This window comes from Dermacentor albipictus, chromosome 6 (assembly GCF_038994185.2).
Source record: "Dermacentor albipictus isolate Rhodes 1998 colony chromosome 6, USDA_Dalb.pri_finalv2, whole genome shotgun sequence".
NCBI classification, from domain to species: domain Eukaryota; kingdom Metazoa; phylum Arthropoda; class Arachnida; order Ixodida; family Ixodidae; genus Dermacentor; species Dermacentor albipictus.
The window spans coordinates 22,227,614-22,246,294 of record NC_091826.1 but is presented as its reverse complement, the minus strand read 5'-3'; the positions used below and the strand labels follow the sequence as shown (position 1 = coordinate 22,246,294).

The 18,681-nt window shown below is 43.0% G+C and overlaps 1 protein-coding gene across 3 annotated transcripts in view; it reads left to right on the top strand.

The window, feature by feature from the left end:
• Positions 1–18,681, top strand: part of Fak (protein tyrosine kinase 2 Fak) — an 83,761-nt gene that overhangs the window by 52,841 nt on the left and 12,239 nt on the right. For 2 of the 3 annotated variants that reach the window (XM_070540094.1, XM_070540093.1), the window contains exons 9-23: positions 668–772; positions 1,876–1,987; positions 4,593–4,614; positions 4,713–4,774; positions 5,261–5,311; positions 7,203–7,300; positions 7,936–8,023; positions 8,544–8,644; positions 9,087–9,202; positions 10,192–10,382; positions 11,841–12,045; positions 13,200–13,279; positions 14,401–14,432; positions 14,702–15,079; positions 16,010–16,048. In XM_070540094.1, coding sequence (XP_070396195.1) covers positions 668–772; positions 1,876–1,987; positions 4,593–4,614; positions 4,713–4,774; positions 5,261–5,311; positions 7,203–7,300; positions 7,936–8,023; positions 8,544–8,644; positions 9,087–9,202; positions 10,192–10,382; positions 11,841–12,045; positions 13,200–13,279; positions 14,401–14,432; positions 14,702–15,079; positions 16,010–16,048 — 1,680 coding nt within the window. Of the gene's footprint in view, positions 1–667; positions 773–1,875; positions 1,988–4,002; positions 4,027–4,592; positions 4,615–4,712; positions 4,775–5,260; positions 5,312–7,202; positions 7,301–7,935; positions 8,024–8,543; positions 8,645–9,086; positions 9,203–10,191; positions 10,383–11,840; positions 12,046–13,199; positions 13,280–14,400; positions 14,433–14,701; positions 15,080–16,009; positions 16,049–18,681 lie in introns of all 3 variants that reach the window. The other variant, XM_070540095.1, reaches the window with a different exon arrangement.

The following is an 18,681-nucleotide window of genomic DNA, read 5'->3' as shown; positions in this document are numbered from 1 at the left end:
CAAGTGTCCGTGCTCATCGACTGTGTGTTTTCACGTTTGCTTGTGCATGCTGACACCATGCTTGTTAATTGGGTTAGGAAGCGAATGTTGCCAAGTTTATATGCCCGATAAAACTACTGTCGTTTTCATACAGCTCTCTATTAATTTGCTATCACAATCGATGCTTCGCTTTTCGGGCAATACTGCATCTTTTTTATTTCAATGCTGCCGACTTGAGTTGCAGGCTTTAGGCAGGAATGCGTTACAGTACAGTAATGAAAGCAGCAACAAATAGGCAATATATTAAAAAAAAGAAGATAGAGACATTTCGTGCAAAACATTGTGTGCTCTGCACAATAGACGGTACACTGCAGGGTACAGTCGATAGTACAATAACGGAAAGTATAAATATAGGATAGAGTAAAAAAAGCTTGATGTCTCATGCATCATGCTTGTGTGCGTGTGCTTATGTGTGCGTCTTGTTTGTTTGTGTGTGGAATTAGCTTGTGTATGGTGTTCTTCATACGTGTTGTGCCTGTGTGCGCGAGTGGGGGGTTGTGCTTGTGTGACTACCGTTAGATGCTTGTGCTTATCATTACAGGTCAGATAGGTTCTGTTACTCTTTTCCTCATTTTTTTTCTTTAACTGCAGTTAAAGAACGTCCTGTTTATTGTCCTTTCTCTTGCAGCTGAACCACATAGCAAACTTCCAGCAGGTCCAGAGCATTCAGACCATAGTCAGCGACGTCAGCCCAAAGCCGGTGCTTCAGCTGAAGATTGCGGGGGCCTCTGAGGTGAGTGCTTGGAATAAGTGGCAACTCGGGGCAAGTGTCATGTGATTACACCAAAGACACAGCTTAGTAATGTTAACTCATAAAGGAGGTCGCCTGTCATTAGTGCCACGAAGACTGCACGCAAAGTACAGTGCTCTAGACGTGAAGTACTTTTACTGAATGAAAGAGGGTAGCACAGAAAATAGCATGCCACTGTTCTAGACGTTAAGAGAGACATTAGCTAAAAAAATTATTTTAATTGTACTAATAAATTAGCCTATTAAAATACCAATGAACCCATTCTTAGCGTGAAAAGAGGCTTGCCGATTCAGAAAATGCGCAGAAACAAAGGTGGGTGACGACGTCGTGAAAGTTCTCGAACCAGCCAGCCGTGACGTCATAGATCTTGACGTTGTGCGCTCGTCCCTAATTAATTTTTTATCGGCAAATATGGACTATTGTATTCGAAAGCAACTAAAGACTCGACTGAACAAGTTTCAAGAACCTCTGCCTAGCCACAACGACCCAAATACGAGAAAATACATTGAAATCCATTATGTCAAACGAACATACCGGTGCCGGGGTTTTCATGCAAAATTCAGAAAATGAAAATTTGACTTTTGTTCGCTCTTCTAACAATAAACCTATTAGAGTGAAACTAACAGAAATATAGATTTTAAAGAATACTTTATTACTGTAAAATGATGTAGTGTATCTTTCTGGGCACCCTTTGGCTAATGAAAAAGACAATGTTATTTTTGGGCTACATGTCTCCTCAAGTGGCTGTCCTTTGTTTGTTGCTCTCCTTTTTTGGTGCGTGCGGTCTCGTGCTTTCTTACAATGTGAAGTACACACCATCTAGATAAACAGCGAGTCCTCTTAACCCCTTAACTGCCATACAAACTTGGCAATAATTTATGAGAAACACAAACTTTTTTTTTAAAGCCTGCATTGCCAGACCAATGCAAAATGCAGCAAAAAGTACATAGGTCAGCAGCCAAGAACAACATAAGTTCAACGTAAAATACACCATCAATTAACAAATAATCAATCTATTGGTCACTCAATTAGGCAAAGGCAGATGTGCTTTTCTGTCGGTCAAATCAAATCAAATTTCATTTCAGGTGCTAAGCATCTCCTGCCCATCGCTGGCGGTTGCGGAGAGCATTGCTGACTTGGTGGATGGCTACTGTCGGCTGATCCAAGGGACGCAGGCTTCCTTCTGGAGCCGTAAAGGTACATTTTGATGGGAGAAATGTCCCAGTCACGTAGACTTCCCAGATTTTAGTGTGGCTGACTTCTGTTGGAAATTTCAAACGTGCCTGTAGTCAGTAATGAATTACGAAAAGGGATGCTGGTCCCTGCAAAAAACCTTTGTGATGCACCTGTCATTAGATCCTCCGTGCTACAAGCAATAGTTTTCCTGCTGAATACACCAGCGTGTAGAGCCTTGCCAGCTGGCATTTATTATCTCAGGTGTGGGGCTATGAAAATTCATATCACGGATTGTTTACAAAAATTATTCTGATGCCATCAGGGCTACGGCATACGCATATGATTATACTTGGCTTTCTGCTGAGTCTTAAACTTGTGGTGGCAGCTCTTTGACGGCACTTCAGATTGCATTTGCTTCAACTCCAACATTCATGAGTGGCCATTTGGCAACACACTTCGTGGCCACCGGAAGTTGGGCAAGTTGGTGCGTATTCATGGTTGTAACGGTAAAAGCAGTGCGAAAAAGGATGTAATCGTAAAGACAGAGAGAAGGACCACATAAGCTTGTCTCTTTCTTTTTTTTTTCGTTGTCCTTCTGTGTCCTTTTTCGTGCTGCTTTTACTATTCCAGCCATTCTTTTAACGAATGTTAAATCTGTCCATGTGACTAGGCTACGAATGATTACCAACACTCTTGACATATTCTTGACAATCTCCACGACCATCTCAATTTCTGCTGCACTGACATGAAGCTTCACCTGTATTGACATGAACTAACTCTGCTGATTGTTTGAGGTTCAGGTATTTGTTTCCTGTCAGCCTGTCCGTGTGATACCTTTCGTGTGACCTTTGTGCTTGCTTTGCTAATCTGCTGCATGCTTAAGTACTTTTTATGATCTGCGCTGCTGTGTTGTCGGAATGCTGCGAGTCTGGCTGTTTAACCTTTATTCGGCTCATCACGTTCGTACGTTGATTGGTGGTGGCATCAAGTTTTAAGAGGAGCAAGCAATAACAGTACAAAAGTCTCTGTATGTTCAGAATTGTGCGAAGTATTGCGAGTGCTACTGGACGAGCATAAAGAGCATTAAAAAAATAATACCTTGTAGTTTCAGGCAATCATCGCAGGTTCCTGTGCAGGTGTTTGCAGGTTTTTGATTACGGCAGTCAAAGTAGGTCTTCCAGGATATGATAGACATTGACATTCAATTCTGTTTTTCCAGCAAGTGCAAAAGTGAGACGTGTGTAACTGGGCCGTCACCACACTGGGCAACTTGTTGGCCAACAATGTCCAGAAACAACATTCTATTGGTCACAGTATCACATGAAATTGACTGCAATTACTGGAATTTGCGTTTTGTTCCAACATGGCCGATGATGCCACTTTGTGAGCTATGTCAGACAGTTCCCCACTGGGAGAATGCCTTCGCTGTGGACCTGTGAATGAGTTCGATGCAATAAATTTAAGCAATGTTTAGGAGTGATCTGGTTGGTATTATATAACGAGTAGAGTTAGATAACAAGTAAAGAAGGCAGGGAAGATGGGTCAGACACAGATAAGCACAATGCCTGCATATTAAATGGTGCTGTTTCGCTCAACAAAATTTAGTTGCAAGGTAATGCAGGTCCTTGTCTGACCTGTCGTAGCTGTCTTCCTTTCTTACTTCAACTCCACTCACTATAAATTTGCTGCGCTTGTTTGGCCTGGAAATGCTGATAGCTAGTCGAGGCATTAACAGTTTCGGACTAACATGTTGGACATTTTCTTGTTTTCTTGTTTAGGAATTTAGCATAGTAATATCCCTCAACAAAAAAAATCTCACTCTGTTGCTACTAACCAATGGTTTAAGGCTTTATGTCAAATGTAGACTCACAGTAACACTTTTTGTTAGCAAGCTGCAATAAACGACTGCTGATAGAGTGTGCGAGTGTTGCTGTGCGATGTTTGCTAGCCGTGTTTGCCTGCTGTGTGTCGTGCCTCTTTTAACGCTTGCCACCTGACCTTGCTTTCTTCTCGGCTGCTTGTCTCTGTCCTCGTAGAAGCCACTGTGGAAGCTGAAGAAGGTAGGCTCATTTCTTCCACTGGCCTTGAGTGGCTCATACCAAAATAAGCTGACTCAGTTGTAATTAAGCTTAGTCATATATTGTTGTGCATAATCATCATGTTTCACTGAAAAGACATGTCTAGTATAGCAGCATAGGTTTTCAAGCAGCACTCACTGCATTGACAATACTCTCAAATACTTCTAGTATTTCTGATTGTTCTAGAGTATCTTGTAAATACAAGAAGTGGGTGCACAATGTCATCACTTGGAAACCCTTGTCAGTTCTCAGAAACAATGTCACAGTGTCTCTCCTTGTCGCTTAATACATTAGCCTTAATCTATTGTTTAGTTGTCCATTGTTGTGAAAAACTTAAATGTTTTAAAACTGCCTCTGTACGTGCAGATTGGAGAAATTCTTTACTGCTTTTTGAAGTTGTCGATGAGAAGCAAAATCACTGTTTCTTGGTGGTGTGGAAATATTCTTTGTAATTTTATTGAGACTGCAATTTAAAAATAGTTATTACAGGCGTGGTGATAATAATATCTAGGGCAATGTTTGACATCATATTTTACTTTTGATTTCAGATGCGCATCCCCCTAAATACAGGTATGAGCATTTTTTTTTTGCATTTGATTGCAGCTGCAACTGCATGGAGAGAGATGAAAAGTTCAACAACAACGTGACTCTTGTATTTTCTTACATAGGTCAGGCGTCAAGCACAAGAATCATTCCAACCCCTCCGGTTCGAAGAAGCAGGGTGCTTCAGGTAACAGTGCTTGTGGACCGTATGGTTTTTGTTCCTGTCTTGCACATTTCATAGGACTAGTTGGCGGGACATAGCAAGTGCAGTCGAAATGTTTTACGATGAAGTCACTTCAGAGATTAAAATACCTACCTTATATACACTAGTATTAGTTATAAGCATATATTCATCACATGATGCTATTAGTGGATGCAATTTATGTTTATGCTGTTATTCACAAAAATACTTTAAAGTAACAGTACTCATTATATCTAGGTTGAAGTTAAACTGCACGTAGAACACGAACAGACAAGGTGAAAGGTGAGGATGAAATAGGATGCAGACGAGACATAGAGAGGAAGCGTCCCATTCTCAACTTAGTCCTTGTCTGTTTTCACACTTCCTGTACTTGTCATTCTCCTGTCTTGTGATTACTAATGACAGTTTGTCTTGGCGCTTGTGTGTCAGGCCAGAACGCTTTCATTCTTAACGGTCTCACTTACCTTCCAGAGGACTATGCTGAAATTGTTGATGAAGAAGGCGACTACTCAACACCTGCTAGTGAGTTCCTTTTTGGCTTTTTCTCTATATGTGTAGTGGCCTGAATGTTTAGTCTAGCAACCTTAAATGAAGATATTGTTCTCACAGCTGCTTTTATATTGCTTGTTTCTTGGCAAGATCACATTTCAAGTCCACATGACGAACAAAACACTTGGAACCTTTCCAGATATTGTTGCTAAAAAGAAATGCGTAAAAGAAAGCCTTATGTACACCTTGACGTCGAAGCAACAAGCAATGGCAGAAATGTATAATGCTCTTGCATTTAGTCCCCTCTTGGTAACGAAATGCCCGGAAATATAAAGTGAACTGTAATGCTCAATGTTTTATTAATGTTGCAGACGAGAAAGAAAATGCAATCCTGCTGCGAAATTTGAGTGAAAACAAAGCAGCAATAATTGCAACATGCTTTAAAAGTTGTTTGAAATAAGACGTCAGCTATCGGAATGCGATTCACGGAACTGTGTGAGCGCATAAACTAGTATTACTTTCACAATGGACAACGAACCTACACTTCTGTTATAGACATTCACTCTTTATTACCTTGCTCTATGCATAGCTCCGCGACTCTCTCCACCAATCCACAACTCACTACAGACTCGCCAGTCCAAGTCTCGCGACCTTGTGCTCAGTCCAGCAACTACAGTACTCCATGCAACGCTAGCGCCATCTCTCGCTGTTACCCCTAACTACTCATAAGTCCGCTGGCACCATCCCTCTTTCCTCGTGGTACTACAAGGAAACCTGTTTAGCAAAAAAAATTGTCAGTGTAAGAAAAAGGACAGTGTTAAACAGTTGTATGAGTACACATAACCTATGAATGGGAATTTACGAAGTGTTGCTTAAATAGGAGCTCCAGGTGTACTTGACACTTCCAGCTAATTGGCCGGTGGATTTCCACTCGAATTTTGCACGGATGGCACTTTGGATTCTGTTAAGTGTAAAGCCATGTTTGCGAGCCTTATGTATTGCTCACAATAAAGCTGAAGTATGTGTCATTTGCGGCGATGCCACTAAAAAAATATTGATTTTGCTGAAATGGCATGGTGGCTCCGCCTGTTAACTGCTATGGTCGATTGGCGCCAACATTTCGTTGCAGCAAAACTGGCACTTTTCTATTTCAACACCCATGCACTGGCAGGGTCCCCCGTGGCTCATAGTGGATCACACGTGTAATTCTTGTACAAAGAGACCCACAGATGCTATATTAATTTCAATGTTCTAGCTCAATCTGTTATTCACTTCCTTACCGTTGAGCAAGTGAAGCGTCGGGATTTCATTGCCAGTGCTTCCTTGATTTTGGTCATGTGACCAGAACCTAATGATTGTTATAAAGAAATTATTTACAATTAAAGCATTAATTGATTAATCGGAACGTTAATCAATCAGTCGCACAGCCCTACCTAAATGTCAACCTTGTTATGAAGCTCACTCTTGTTTCGAAGGGTGCATTGTTTGGACACTGGGAAAATAGCATCTCAAGCTCCTTGCAAGCTCAAGCATCTCAAACTTAAGCCCAGCTTGTGTTCTGAGCATAACTCTTATATTCAAGAGAAGCAGTGAGTCGAAATAAGTGGAGATAAGTGAAGCGCAGCTCATTAATTGTTGCGAGTTATGAGCAGGTTGCTTCGCTTTAGCTTAAAACAAGTTCAGGGTTTCTTTATTCTTATGAAGTTCAGTAAATCTGGCTGGCTCTGACTGAATTTTTTGTTGGAGCAAGCGTGTAACCAGGTGAGTTTTCTTGGAAAAAAGATTTTTGTTTTGAGAGAATGAGGATCATTTATGTCATGGTTTTGAAAGTGTTCATCACTACAAATACTAAGAGCATATTGCAGCCCACTCAAAATTTGAAGTGCTATGTGCTCAAATCATCTTTCTTTTTTTTCTTCTGCAGCCAAAGACTACGAACTTTGTCGTTCCCACATCACGCTCGGTGACATCATTGGTGAAGGCCAGTTCGGAGATGTTCACAAGGGGACATACACTTCGAAGGTGCATCCTTATAGACCTTGCAGCTGTTCATGGAGAGCTCCAAACCAGCTTTTATAAAAAATTGTGAATTTTTGTTCTTTTTTTTTATCCCTGTCTATTTTCTTATGTGTTTGTTGCATTCTCAGAGCGGTCGCCGCCAAAATAATAACACACTAGCGTAGTTTACGATTATGATACAGATTATCTCTGTTTTACGTAGTCTGGATTCTTGTTCTGACTCCGGAAATTTTAGTGCCTCTGTAGTTGAGAAGGAACTGCAAAAGTGTTAACGTCGGCTTGTGTTTTCAACAGTGCTTAGTGCATGTTTCATGTTCAGGACCAAATTCAGTTTGTGAGGATGGGGCTGAGAAACATGCAGTGCTCTTTTGCAATGAACATTAAACACACACTGAATGTTTATGTTTTTTGTGCAATTTTCTTCTCAGCTTCTGCGTTTATGTGTTATGAACACTCTTTCTCACTTATTTCCTTCCTAGCTTGTTTAGCCTTTCTTTTGAGGCAATCTTGTGAACTATGGGGGGTTTAGAGGGGGGGTTTCTGTTCCGACTGCAGGATTTTGGTACTGTTGCAATTATGGCTCAAATGTTTACACATGGTGGTTGCCACGCTGTAATCCTCCAAAACTTGGCGTGCAGGCCGACAACCAGGTAGTCCCTGTGGCCATCAAGACCTGCAAGGTGGAGACGGAGGATTCCATGGGCGAAAAGTTTCTCGAAGAAGCCTGTGAGTTTGGCTCTTGCTGTTGTGCATTTCTGTCGTAGTGGTAACATGGTCACGCAAGTCCAGGAACTGGCCCTAATTAGAATGAAGCAGCACACTTTGATGGGGGAGAGCTCTTGGCCTTCAGCTGACGGCAGCTATCTTTTGCCACATTTAAAGGGCCCCTAACTGCACCTGACATTCTTAACACATTTCTAAAAGAACATGCCTATTGTGTATGGCAAGCCGTGACAGTAGTCTGTGGTAAGCATGGCAGCGCTATATGCTGTGAGGAAGGCACAAACTCAAAAAACAATCCTGCACTCCTCTCGGAGCTTTTTCAGTCTCTTCTCTGCATACTAGTAATTAAAACAAAATTTTTTTTTTGCTGAATGTTAGCAATTCTTTTGGGGTATTCACACTGATTAGATTTCCCGTGTTTGTTCTATCTACCTTTCTGTTGCCAACTGTTGGCTTTTGACGCAGAGCATTGTGTTTAGCTCAGACCCTGTGCTGAGCAAACGTGATTGGGATTGTTTTGCAGATATCATGCAGCAGTTTGATCACCCCCACATTATCAGGCTCATCGGCATCTGCTCAGGCTCACCCATCTGGATCGTCATGGAGCTGGCCAAACACGGAGAGGTAGGAAACGGGAAATGGGACACTGTGCTTTCTCAGCGTGCTTTTGCAGTGTATTTGCAAAGAGAGAGCTTTACTGTGCATGGACCCAATCTGTCCAGGAAACTTTTAAGGCAAAGCCTTCCTTGCATTTGTTTGAAGTGTCTGAGCGTGTCCAGTACAGTGTTCATTGATTTAAGCGTCAGCGGCAAACGGTCATTGTTACATGTGTGTATGTGCATATTTGCTTGTTTCGTTATTTCCTCATGTCATTCCTATGTGCTCATTTGACAGTCAAACATGGGAAAGCTGATGACAAAATGTTGCCAGCATTTCAATTATCATACCTGGTACATTTGCAGAGTACACTTGAGTTAGTCACTTACGCTAAGAACAACCTATCAGGTGAATCAAATCAAATGAAAATCTCCAGGCTTCAGCTGGGGCTAATTTGTGGGCATTTCAGATGCGAGCCTACCTGCAGAACAATAAGCATCGGCTAGACTTGGCCACTCTTATTCAGTATGCCTACCAGCTGAGCACAGCGCTGTCTTATCTGGAAAGCAAGAAGTATGTTCACAGGTAAGCAGATGGCATATTCATTCTATTGTGCTGTATAAACAGACTTTTAGTGGGATTGTCCAGTGATATTAAAGGTGGAAAAAAATTACCTCATATATGAAAGATGACTGTGTGTGGAGTTAGGCCGACTAAAGCGGCACAACTTTGAAGCTTTAGCCGACACGCAATTGACGACGGTACTTTAGGCATTTCCGAAATTTGGGTACTGTGGGAGCCGAACCCACAACCTTCACAATACATCGCCATACCTGCCAACGCTTCCAAATTTTTTGCAATGTTTGTGAATTTGGGCTTGTTTTTTAATTTCAGGAATGTTGCATCAGATTTAACAAAAGATAAATCATGTTGAAAAAAAAATCTTTCCATTAATGGTCCCTGAGCCTTCTGTTGGAAGTCTTCTGATTGTGAAAGAATGCCAGAGAGAGGTAGTTGCTTCGAACAAGTTTGTTTAGACAAGTTCCTGAAGCAGGTGACATGGCCAACAGCAAAGTTGGTGAAAAAGTCACTGATCTATAAACACTGTGTCATCTTGTCCTGTTCCAAATTTGCTGTGGCTTGTGTGTTACATCTAAACGTAAATAATCATTAATTAAGTTTGTATGTAATCGACAAGAGTCATTTGATCAGGGCAAGCTTTGAAAAGAAATGTGTGCTATTGATGGTCTGTGCGAAAAAGCACTTCCTTTGTTCCTTGTGTATTTTAATCTTCTTTTAATTTTTGCTCATTGTGCAATACAGCATTTTGTTTTTAAGGCTACTAAAAATGATGGTGCTTTGATTCATGAAAATTGTTTGTCTCTGCCTTGCAAGTCCTTGACAAACCTTGAATCTGTTCCGCGAATTCCACTACAAACGCTGTAAATCCTGTGAATCGATAGATCGACCGATCAATCAATCAATCCATCGGTCACACACAATGTGAGCAGGGCATCAATACCTGCAAAATGTGGAGTCTGCGCGTGTTGAGTGTACACGACACCATGGTGCAGGGACATAGCAGCGCGAAACGTGCTGGTGTCATCACACGACTGTGTCAAGCTGGGGGACTTTGGCCTGTCCCGCTGGGTGGAGGATCATTCCTACTACAAGGCTTCTCGCGGGAAGCTGCCGATCAAGTGGATGGCACCGGAGTCCATTAACTTCAGGCGCTTCACAGCCGCCAGCGACGTCTGGATGTTTGGTGAGCCATGCCCCTTTCGCGGCACCGATCGAAGTTATTTCATTATGTCGTGCTTCTGTGTATCAGTACGAATTCTCACCAGAACCTGATAACGCAGTAGTATGCTGCCGAATTGGCAGCTGCTGTTGGTTCACTGAGGAGCCTCAGGAGCTGTTACCCACCACAGTAGCTTGGTGGCTATGGCGTTGCGCTGCCGAGCTCGAGGTTATAGGTGTGATCCCGGCCCTGATAACCATAATTTGATGGGAGCAAAATGCAAGAACGCTGGTATACATAGATTTAGATGCCTGTTAAACCCCCCCCCAGGTGGTCAAAATTAAACCAGAGTCCCCCCACTATTGTGTGCCTCATAATCAGATGGTGGCTGTGGCACGTAAAAACCCATAATTTAATTAATTAATTAATCAAGAGCATTTGAAGCTAATAATTTTGTTAGCAAAGCTGATTGGTACTGGATACTACGGAAGTGCTTTTAAGTAGGAAAGTAAAAGAAGTGCCTGTTAGCTTGAGGCTTGAGAAAAACTGGAAGTCTTCGTTTGAGTGGCAGCACCGTCTCTTTAATTTACTAAATGCTACTTTCTACCCTTTGACATGCATGAGAGTAGAGGATTGAGCAGGATGTATCGAAGTTCACAGCGGCTGTGGCTATGTGGGTGGTAGAGAAGGATAGTGCTTCAAATGATCAGGAGTGATGGAAAGCATTCGCCACTCTCCCGTACCCCCCTTGCGCCCAGCTCCCCCCCCCCCCCCCATGAAAGAAAAAAGCATGTCAAAGTGGTTCTTGTGGGGGAACTGTAACACAGCAAAAGATAGCATGATGAAAGATACAACTTTTCAGTTTATAGGCATCACCCAATGTTAAACAAGGTTGTTTGTAAACAAGCTTGCAAATTTGTCAAGAGCTAGCTAATGCAAGCTGAGGAGTTCCATGTCACATATTTATTTATTTATTTATTTATTTATTTATTTATTTATTTGCACGTGTGCAGTGGCTAATTATGGTTTGACTGAAGATAGCAGAGTATTATGATGTGAGAGTGTGGAACTGCGATATTGGGAAAGAAAGGAAGAAGGAAAGGTAATAGTATCGATTTGTTTGTTTAAATGCATGGCAATTATTGTGGGCACTTATTATACAATTATCTCATACCAAATCATTTTATTGTGTTACCAAATGTACAGCTAAATGTCCAGAAGAGTGTCCCAAAGATGATAATGCATCATCCTCATCATCATCATGTGCTGTGCTGGGTGTTTGCCAAGTCTCTCCGCGCAACTGCATAAACGTTGCCTCGACTGCTGCTTCACAGTATTTCTGTCTAGTTATAGCTTATGTTTGATGCCGTTTAGATATTGAAATAAATATTTGGTTTCACTTTTGGCTCGATTCAAGCAGCGATCGTTTAGTCTCTTTGGAGCCATCCCCGAGGACAAAACACGACCTTGTTGTCTCTGCAGGTGTGTGCATGTGGGAGATCCTGATGTTGGGCGTCAAGCCCTTTCAGGGTGTCAAGAACAATGACGTGATTGGCCGCATCGAGGACGGCGAGCGGCTGCCGCTTCCTCCCGACTGTCCTCCCCGCCTGTACAGCCTGATGTCCCAGTGCTGGTCCTACGAACCCTCCAAGCGACCCTGCTTTCGCGATGTCAAGCAGGTGCTCAGGTGAGGAATGACGACCCCACCCTGAACCTTGGAACCGTGAGCATGGCCATGGAGAGTGTAGTGTGGCTGTATGTATTTAGGCAAACAAGCGGACTTAGATGGAAGATCACTTTCTTGAAGCCAGATGTGAAAGTTTCACCACTTTAGGCACGCCATCCTCTTTAAGCGGGCCGTCCCCCACTAGTAGGGGCCATTCAGGAGTAGAGTGAAGATAGGTGCAGCGTCTCTTTTTTAATGAAAGCCTTGAGGAAACACTTTCGATGGAGTTGATTACAGCGTTCACCTTTCACTAACCATTTTAGGCGGTGGCATCAGAGTTACGTTTCTTGTTTTCGATCACAGCTACCAATTAAAGTAGTGTGCTCCAGTCCAGAGTGTGCCATTGAATGCACTGGAACGCTAAGCGAAGGCTTCAAATGTTTATCTTTCTTCGAGAGTCGTGACACATTGATTATGCACATAGGGTATTGTTGTGCCTTCCATTGAGCGAAGTGTAGTCATTATTCCTTAAGAATGCTGCATGGCAATTCTTGAGTTGCACTAATTTTGCAGCTGGGTGCTTTCAGTGTCAACTCAAAGGCACCAGTGCGGAAGCACACATTTCTCCTTTTCCCACATGAATTCGTAAGTAGCTGTACTTCACTCAAGGTGTGATGCTACACCCATGGAGTTTCCTACAAAAATAACTAGAGGGAGCTTTGGTGCTGTGACCATTTAGCTACCACGAAAATTATTGATATCGAAAGCCATGTCAAGCAAAAGTGAAAGTATGCCCTAAAGGGGTTTATCGAGAATACGGGCCCTAGTGGCAAAAGCAAGTGAGGCCGGCTCAAGCAGACACCAAGAGTCTGAGGAAAGCATAGGCAATTGGTGACGGCTGTTTGCTTTGCCCCTTTGGTGACACCTCTGCGCTGAGAAAGACGGAGCCTCTCGGGGCAGCAGCTGTGGAAACTAGGCAGACTGGCTTTCACCCCGATGAGGGTTTCTGTCCTATGAGCAGTCATAAGACACAGTTGGCATTAAGGAACTGTGCCGTATATGCACTGTCACATTGGGCTTTCCGGCGGATTGTTTAGAGGCTGCATTTCTGGTGCTTGGAGAAGTGGAGAAAAATGTGAAAGTTAAGATGCTTGTGAATTGTGTCGTGTTCGCAGTGAAATTCTGGCTGAGGAACGGCATCAGCTGGAGGACACCATGAGGCGGGAGAACCGCCGGGTGCAGGCCATGTCCTGGGGTAAGTTGTGTCACGCTCAGCCTTCGAGCATGATAGTCTTTCCTTTAAGATTGGAGCTTCCTCCCACCGGATGTTGCTACTTCTTTAGCAGAAGCAATCAAGGGATTGACAAAAATTTGTCTGGTCGGTGAAGGTAAAATTGCAGTCACTGATAGAATTGAAAGATGAAAAAAGTTAGGGACGTTCCAGAGCCCATATCGGTTCCTTCATCACACCCAAGGAACTTGTATGGTCAGTGACCAAGAAAAAGAGTGGCAAGGAGTGTGACCAAGGAACCCCCGTGTGGGCTCTGAAACGCCTCTACCTTTTCTTTTTTCATTTTGGACACTATCTTTGCCACTCATACAATTTTTCAGTGTACCGGTGTCGTAAAAAAGTAAACTTCAAACTTGGCCGGTACAAGCTTGTCGGGTGTCGATTCAGCTTTATCTACTGTGTATCCACTGCTATGGCACACAGTGTATTTCATTGACCCGTGTTGATATTGATATATCATTTGTTATACATTTTTATGGTCTTTTCTTGCCTGTCCCATTGCTCGGCAATCAAGGTCTTATCACTTGACATATACAGTTTTTTTTTTTGTTGTTGTTATTGTCATTAGCAGCTCGCTTGTTATATTGACTTTTTACCTATTGGCCTTCTTTTTGTTATTGTGGTTGTTCTTTGCATTAGGAAACAGTGACTTAGGACTAGAATATAGCACCTATGTCTTGGCCGTCAACAAGTAGCTGATAGTTCTGGAAAAAATAAAATTTTCAAGCTGTTTCGTGCTGGTTCTACGACAAGTCACTGGTCCTAAATGGAAGTGACAAATGATATCTGTTCCTGGGCTAGCTACGTTCATACTTCCTTGTGGTTCAAAAGACACTAAATGATGTGACGAAGAAATGTCTGGACAAGAAAGAGTTTCTGGATGCTCTTTCCTGTCCAGGTGTTTCTTTGTCACATTGTTTCGTGCTTTTTACTCCACAAGGAAGTAACAAAGAATAGTGTAGCAGATAGATTAGTATTCTTATTCTTCACATCATCATCATCATCATCATCATCATCATCATCATTATTATTATTATTGTTATTATTATTATTAAAACACAAATATCATTTTGCTCATGTTGCAGGTTCTTCTGGATCTGATGAGCCACCACCCAAGGTGAGCAGCGGTATTGCAGATGCTTATGAAACAGTCTGTGCATGCAACAGCAGTGAATGAAAATAGATAACCTGGTATATATTGGGAAGGGCTGCGTCCAAGCTGCGGTATCTGATTTCGCATCCGCCATTTGTGCTAGCCACTATCTTTGCTTCTTCTCATTGCGGACACAGTTGAACAGCTTACGTCTTCCGAATTTGTTCTCTCACATGCTCGCACGCCTGCGCTGCCTTTGCAATTGTGCCAGGACTCTCTGAATCGTGTCGCAGCCTTCCCGGCACCCCGTCGACCGAGGGAGCCGCGCGCAGACGCCGACCCCGACCGTGGGCACCTACATCGTGGCCCAGACGCCCGAGGTCCTGGCCCAGCTGCTTCAGGAGAACGATGGCAGCCTGCCCCCGGCCTGGGCCTACGTGGCGCCTGCTTCGCCCACCAACACATTCACGGTACAGGACCTAGCCGGTGGTGGTGGTGGCGCCCCGAGCGCCCCAGGCAGTGCTCTGGGGAGCGGCGGCAGCAATGCCGATGGCAGCAGCACGACGGGGGGTAGCATGGCAGGAAGCACAACGTCTTCATCGGCGTCCCCTCGAGGGGGCGCTGCCGTGTCAGCGGGAGCAGCGGGTCAAAGGTCAAGCCTCGCCTCACAGGTCAATGGCCTCATCTCTGCAGTCGGGGAGCTCATCTCCCTTCGTTTGTGTGACGTTTTCTAACCCCAGCCCCCTTCCCCCCTCCCTCCCCTCTCGAAATTTGGATGTTATTAACTGTTAGCTGTCATGGCTCTTAAGTTTGTCTTTTATAGTGTATAGCTCTAAACAGTGTGACCACATCACTTGCTCAGTTTGTAGCTTGATTAGTTGGTCAAAGAGAAAAGAAAGCTAGCATTCCATCGAAAGAGCAAACCGCATACACATGGCAAGGATTTGCCACCTGTAAGTGAGTAAAAATTTAAACAAATCAGGTAAACAACAATGTCATGTGTTCTGTTAATTGACGGGGACCAAGCAATACCATCTTTCTGTAAAATTTGAGTGAAAACAAAGCAGCCGTAAGCATGAAATCTTGTTCTAAAGTTGTCAGAACAAAAATGTAGACAACTCTATACCCGCGGATTCTTTTTGATGAATGCTTTACTCAGTGTGCGTACACAATATGCACATATTTTAGATACACATAGTGATCCAAGTGTAACAGAAAAATAAGAGATTTGTTAATTTGAGAAGTATGAACTATAACAAGATGCAGTTCTCATATATTCACAGAAAAACATGGGGATGTTTTTTAGTAACAAAAATATTTCTTATAGCCAGAGCAGTTACATCTGTCACCAGCAGGTGGCTCTTCATTTGAGCCACAACTGCGCCATCTCTTGGTGACAAGTATAATGACATAAACTTTGTGCTGTAAATCTAACCATCGGAGACTAGCACTTACACATAATTCACAGTTGGCTCATACTCATAGGAGCTCTACTAACTGTTGCCTCCTTAATCCTTGAAAAACATTTGTAGTTTGTAGAATGGCCTCCACTACCTTAAGTCTGTCTGTCTTCCACTGATGCTGTTCACTACCCGTTTCAGGACCTCGTCCTTGAGCAGGAGAGTTACGACAACCTCGTGGTATGTCACAATTGGTTTTCACCAGCTTGCTCGGCCGTGCCCTTCCCATACTTAGTGCTTGCCTCTCTGCTGTATGTGTTGTAGTCTCCATATCCTTGGCATGTTCCCATATCATCGTTAGCCCGGTGAGCCTCCCAACTTGATTTGATAAAGCTGATCTTGGTTTTTGCCTTTGTGGCTGCATGAGAGTAAGCCAGCTTGTGAGGCGAGTGTTTGCATTTGCCCGCTGTGTAGCTGTTGTAGTTTGCTTCCTGCACACCATTGACGTTGTGTTCTCTTGTTGTGTGCCATTCTTTTTTTGTGTGGTATTTTCTGTTTCTTGGCTTTTGTTAAGTGGCCTGGCTTGTGAGGCTGCTACTGAGATGATGACTGCTTATACAGTTGAACCTCACCATCACGAAGTTGCATCTCATAGAAATGTACCTTTGTTATATCCAATACCCGTATAAACACACACGCTGACATTGGTAAAAAAAAAAAAAAAAAGATCTGGTCTTTGCTAAAGAAATGCAAGCATCTGACGCCTTTGACATGCCATCAAAGGCTATCCTATTCATTTTGATGGCCCATTGGCGGCTTGCCGTGCCGGTATGTAGTGTGCAAATGTGATCAAAGTATAAATGGCGCTCCGCCTTCTCATTAATAGCAACCATGCAATCATACCATGCGACCAAGGTGATTGCATAAGATTGTCCGGCACATTGTCTTGTCAGCTGCAAGCCAGCTAAGACAGGCCACTGGCCAATATGCTAACGCGTGTCTAGCATGTGCCAGATCCAAGTTTTTCTTGCTGAGAATTTGACATTATTGGTCTCGAAATACAGATATTGAGACGCGAGTGAAGAGGGAACAAATATTCACCTTGCTGTAACCAATATTGTCTTGTGTATTTGCACATTCGATTCTACTATAGCAATAGTGTGTCGATTAAAATGAAGCATGGCCAGCAAAATTTGATATACTTGTTATATTTAAAAATTTTTTATACCTAAGTTTGTTCTGTTGAGGTTTGAGGGTTACCTTTAGATTTGGATTTTGTGTAAATGGTGCGCCATTTTGGGTGGGAGTGCCAAATTAGCCCTTCAACCTGGTAGCTTTCCTTAATCCTGTTCTAAAAAAATAGCCCCATGATGAGGCTTCTTCAGTGAAAGAACTGCATAGCAATCATAAGTGAGTAAAGTCTAGATCTGTGCTTCTGCAGGAACCTCAGCTTGAGCACACATGCTCCTTTTCTTAGTAAGGTGGAAAGTTCATTCAGCTGAAAGAAGGTTACAGGACAAAGGATCTGCTAGAATGCCAAATTCCTGCGATGCCTAAGCACAGAACTATGAATTCAAAGTTTCAATCTGTGGGGATTATTGCCCCCTACACAGCAATTCATTAAATTGGAAATGCCATGCCTTAAATTCGTGTTTGCTGTGGGACTCTTGTCCCGTAAACTTATATTGCATCGACGTGTTTTGAATCGACAATTCTGCACGCTTTCATAAGCTCTCTATAAGAAAGTGCAGGTGGTAGAGGCGTAGCTAGAAACATGGGCGCATCAACATTTGATTGCTTTCTACAGGACAGCCATGGCAAATAACTTTATCGTTTCACATGACCCGCTGCTGTTCATCATTCCACGCGACTCGCCGTGGCAGCTTACTGGCTATGCTGTTTTGTCACTGAGCTCTAGAGGTCATGGTTTTGGTTGAGACCGTGGCAGTCGCACTTCAATGGGGGCTACATTAAAAAAAAATGCTTGTGTGCTTAGATTTAGGTGCACGTTAAAGAACTCAGAAGTGTTCAAAATTAATGTGGAGACCTCCACTACAACGTGCCTCATAATCAAGTCATGGATTTGGCAGGTAAAAGCCCGGAATTTAACTTTTTGTCATTCCACATGAGTGAAAAAAAGAAGAGTTATTACCATATGAAGAAAACAAAAAATTAAACCAGCAAAGCTAAAATGTTCCACATCCACTGCCTTGGTTGTGAGTGGCACTGGTTAACACTCCCAGTGCTAATCTTGCATGCATACACAAATACCCACGAAAGTGGACGAGAGGGTGATTGTCGTGGTAACCGAATTGATAATGCACTGCATGCGTAAATGCGGAAGATGTGGGTGCGACTCCCACCTCCGGCAAGTTGTCTTTTTGTTTATTTTAATTTCATTTTTTTCCTGATTAGTTTGATATTTCAGTGAAACATAACAATTAGTTTTTCGTATGCTTTGTCTGTCTTCGTCGTCTGTCTCTTGTAACCAACGAAAAAAATCGAGTCACTTTGGATCCTGTTATCGCTCTTGCTCAAAAATGAGAAAGCACATAAAAGCAGGGATGGTGTTGGCAACAAGCAGTCGGCATTGTGCATCGCCAACTACTCATTCAAAACTGGTGAGAGTGCCTCAGTGGCCATCGCACTGCGTTGCCAACCACAAAGCCGTGGGTGCAGTCCTTGGCTGTGGTGGTCATACCATAATATGATGTGAGCTAAATGCAAGAACAGTAGTGTACTTGAAATTAGGTGCTCGTTAAAGAATGCCAGGTGGTCAGTAATAAGTTGGCGCCCTGGTTAACAGCGTTTTCATAGCCACAGTGTTGAAGTGAGATGTTAAAACCTCACAAGTCAATCAGCTATGCTGCATT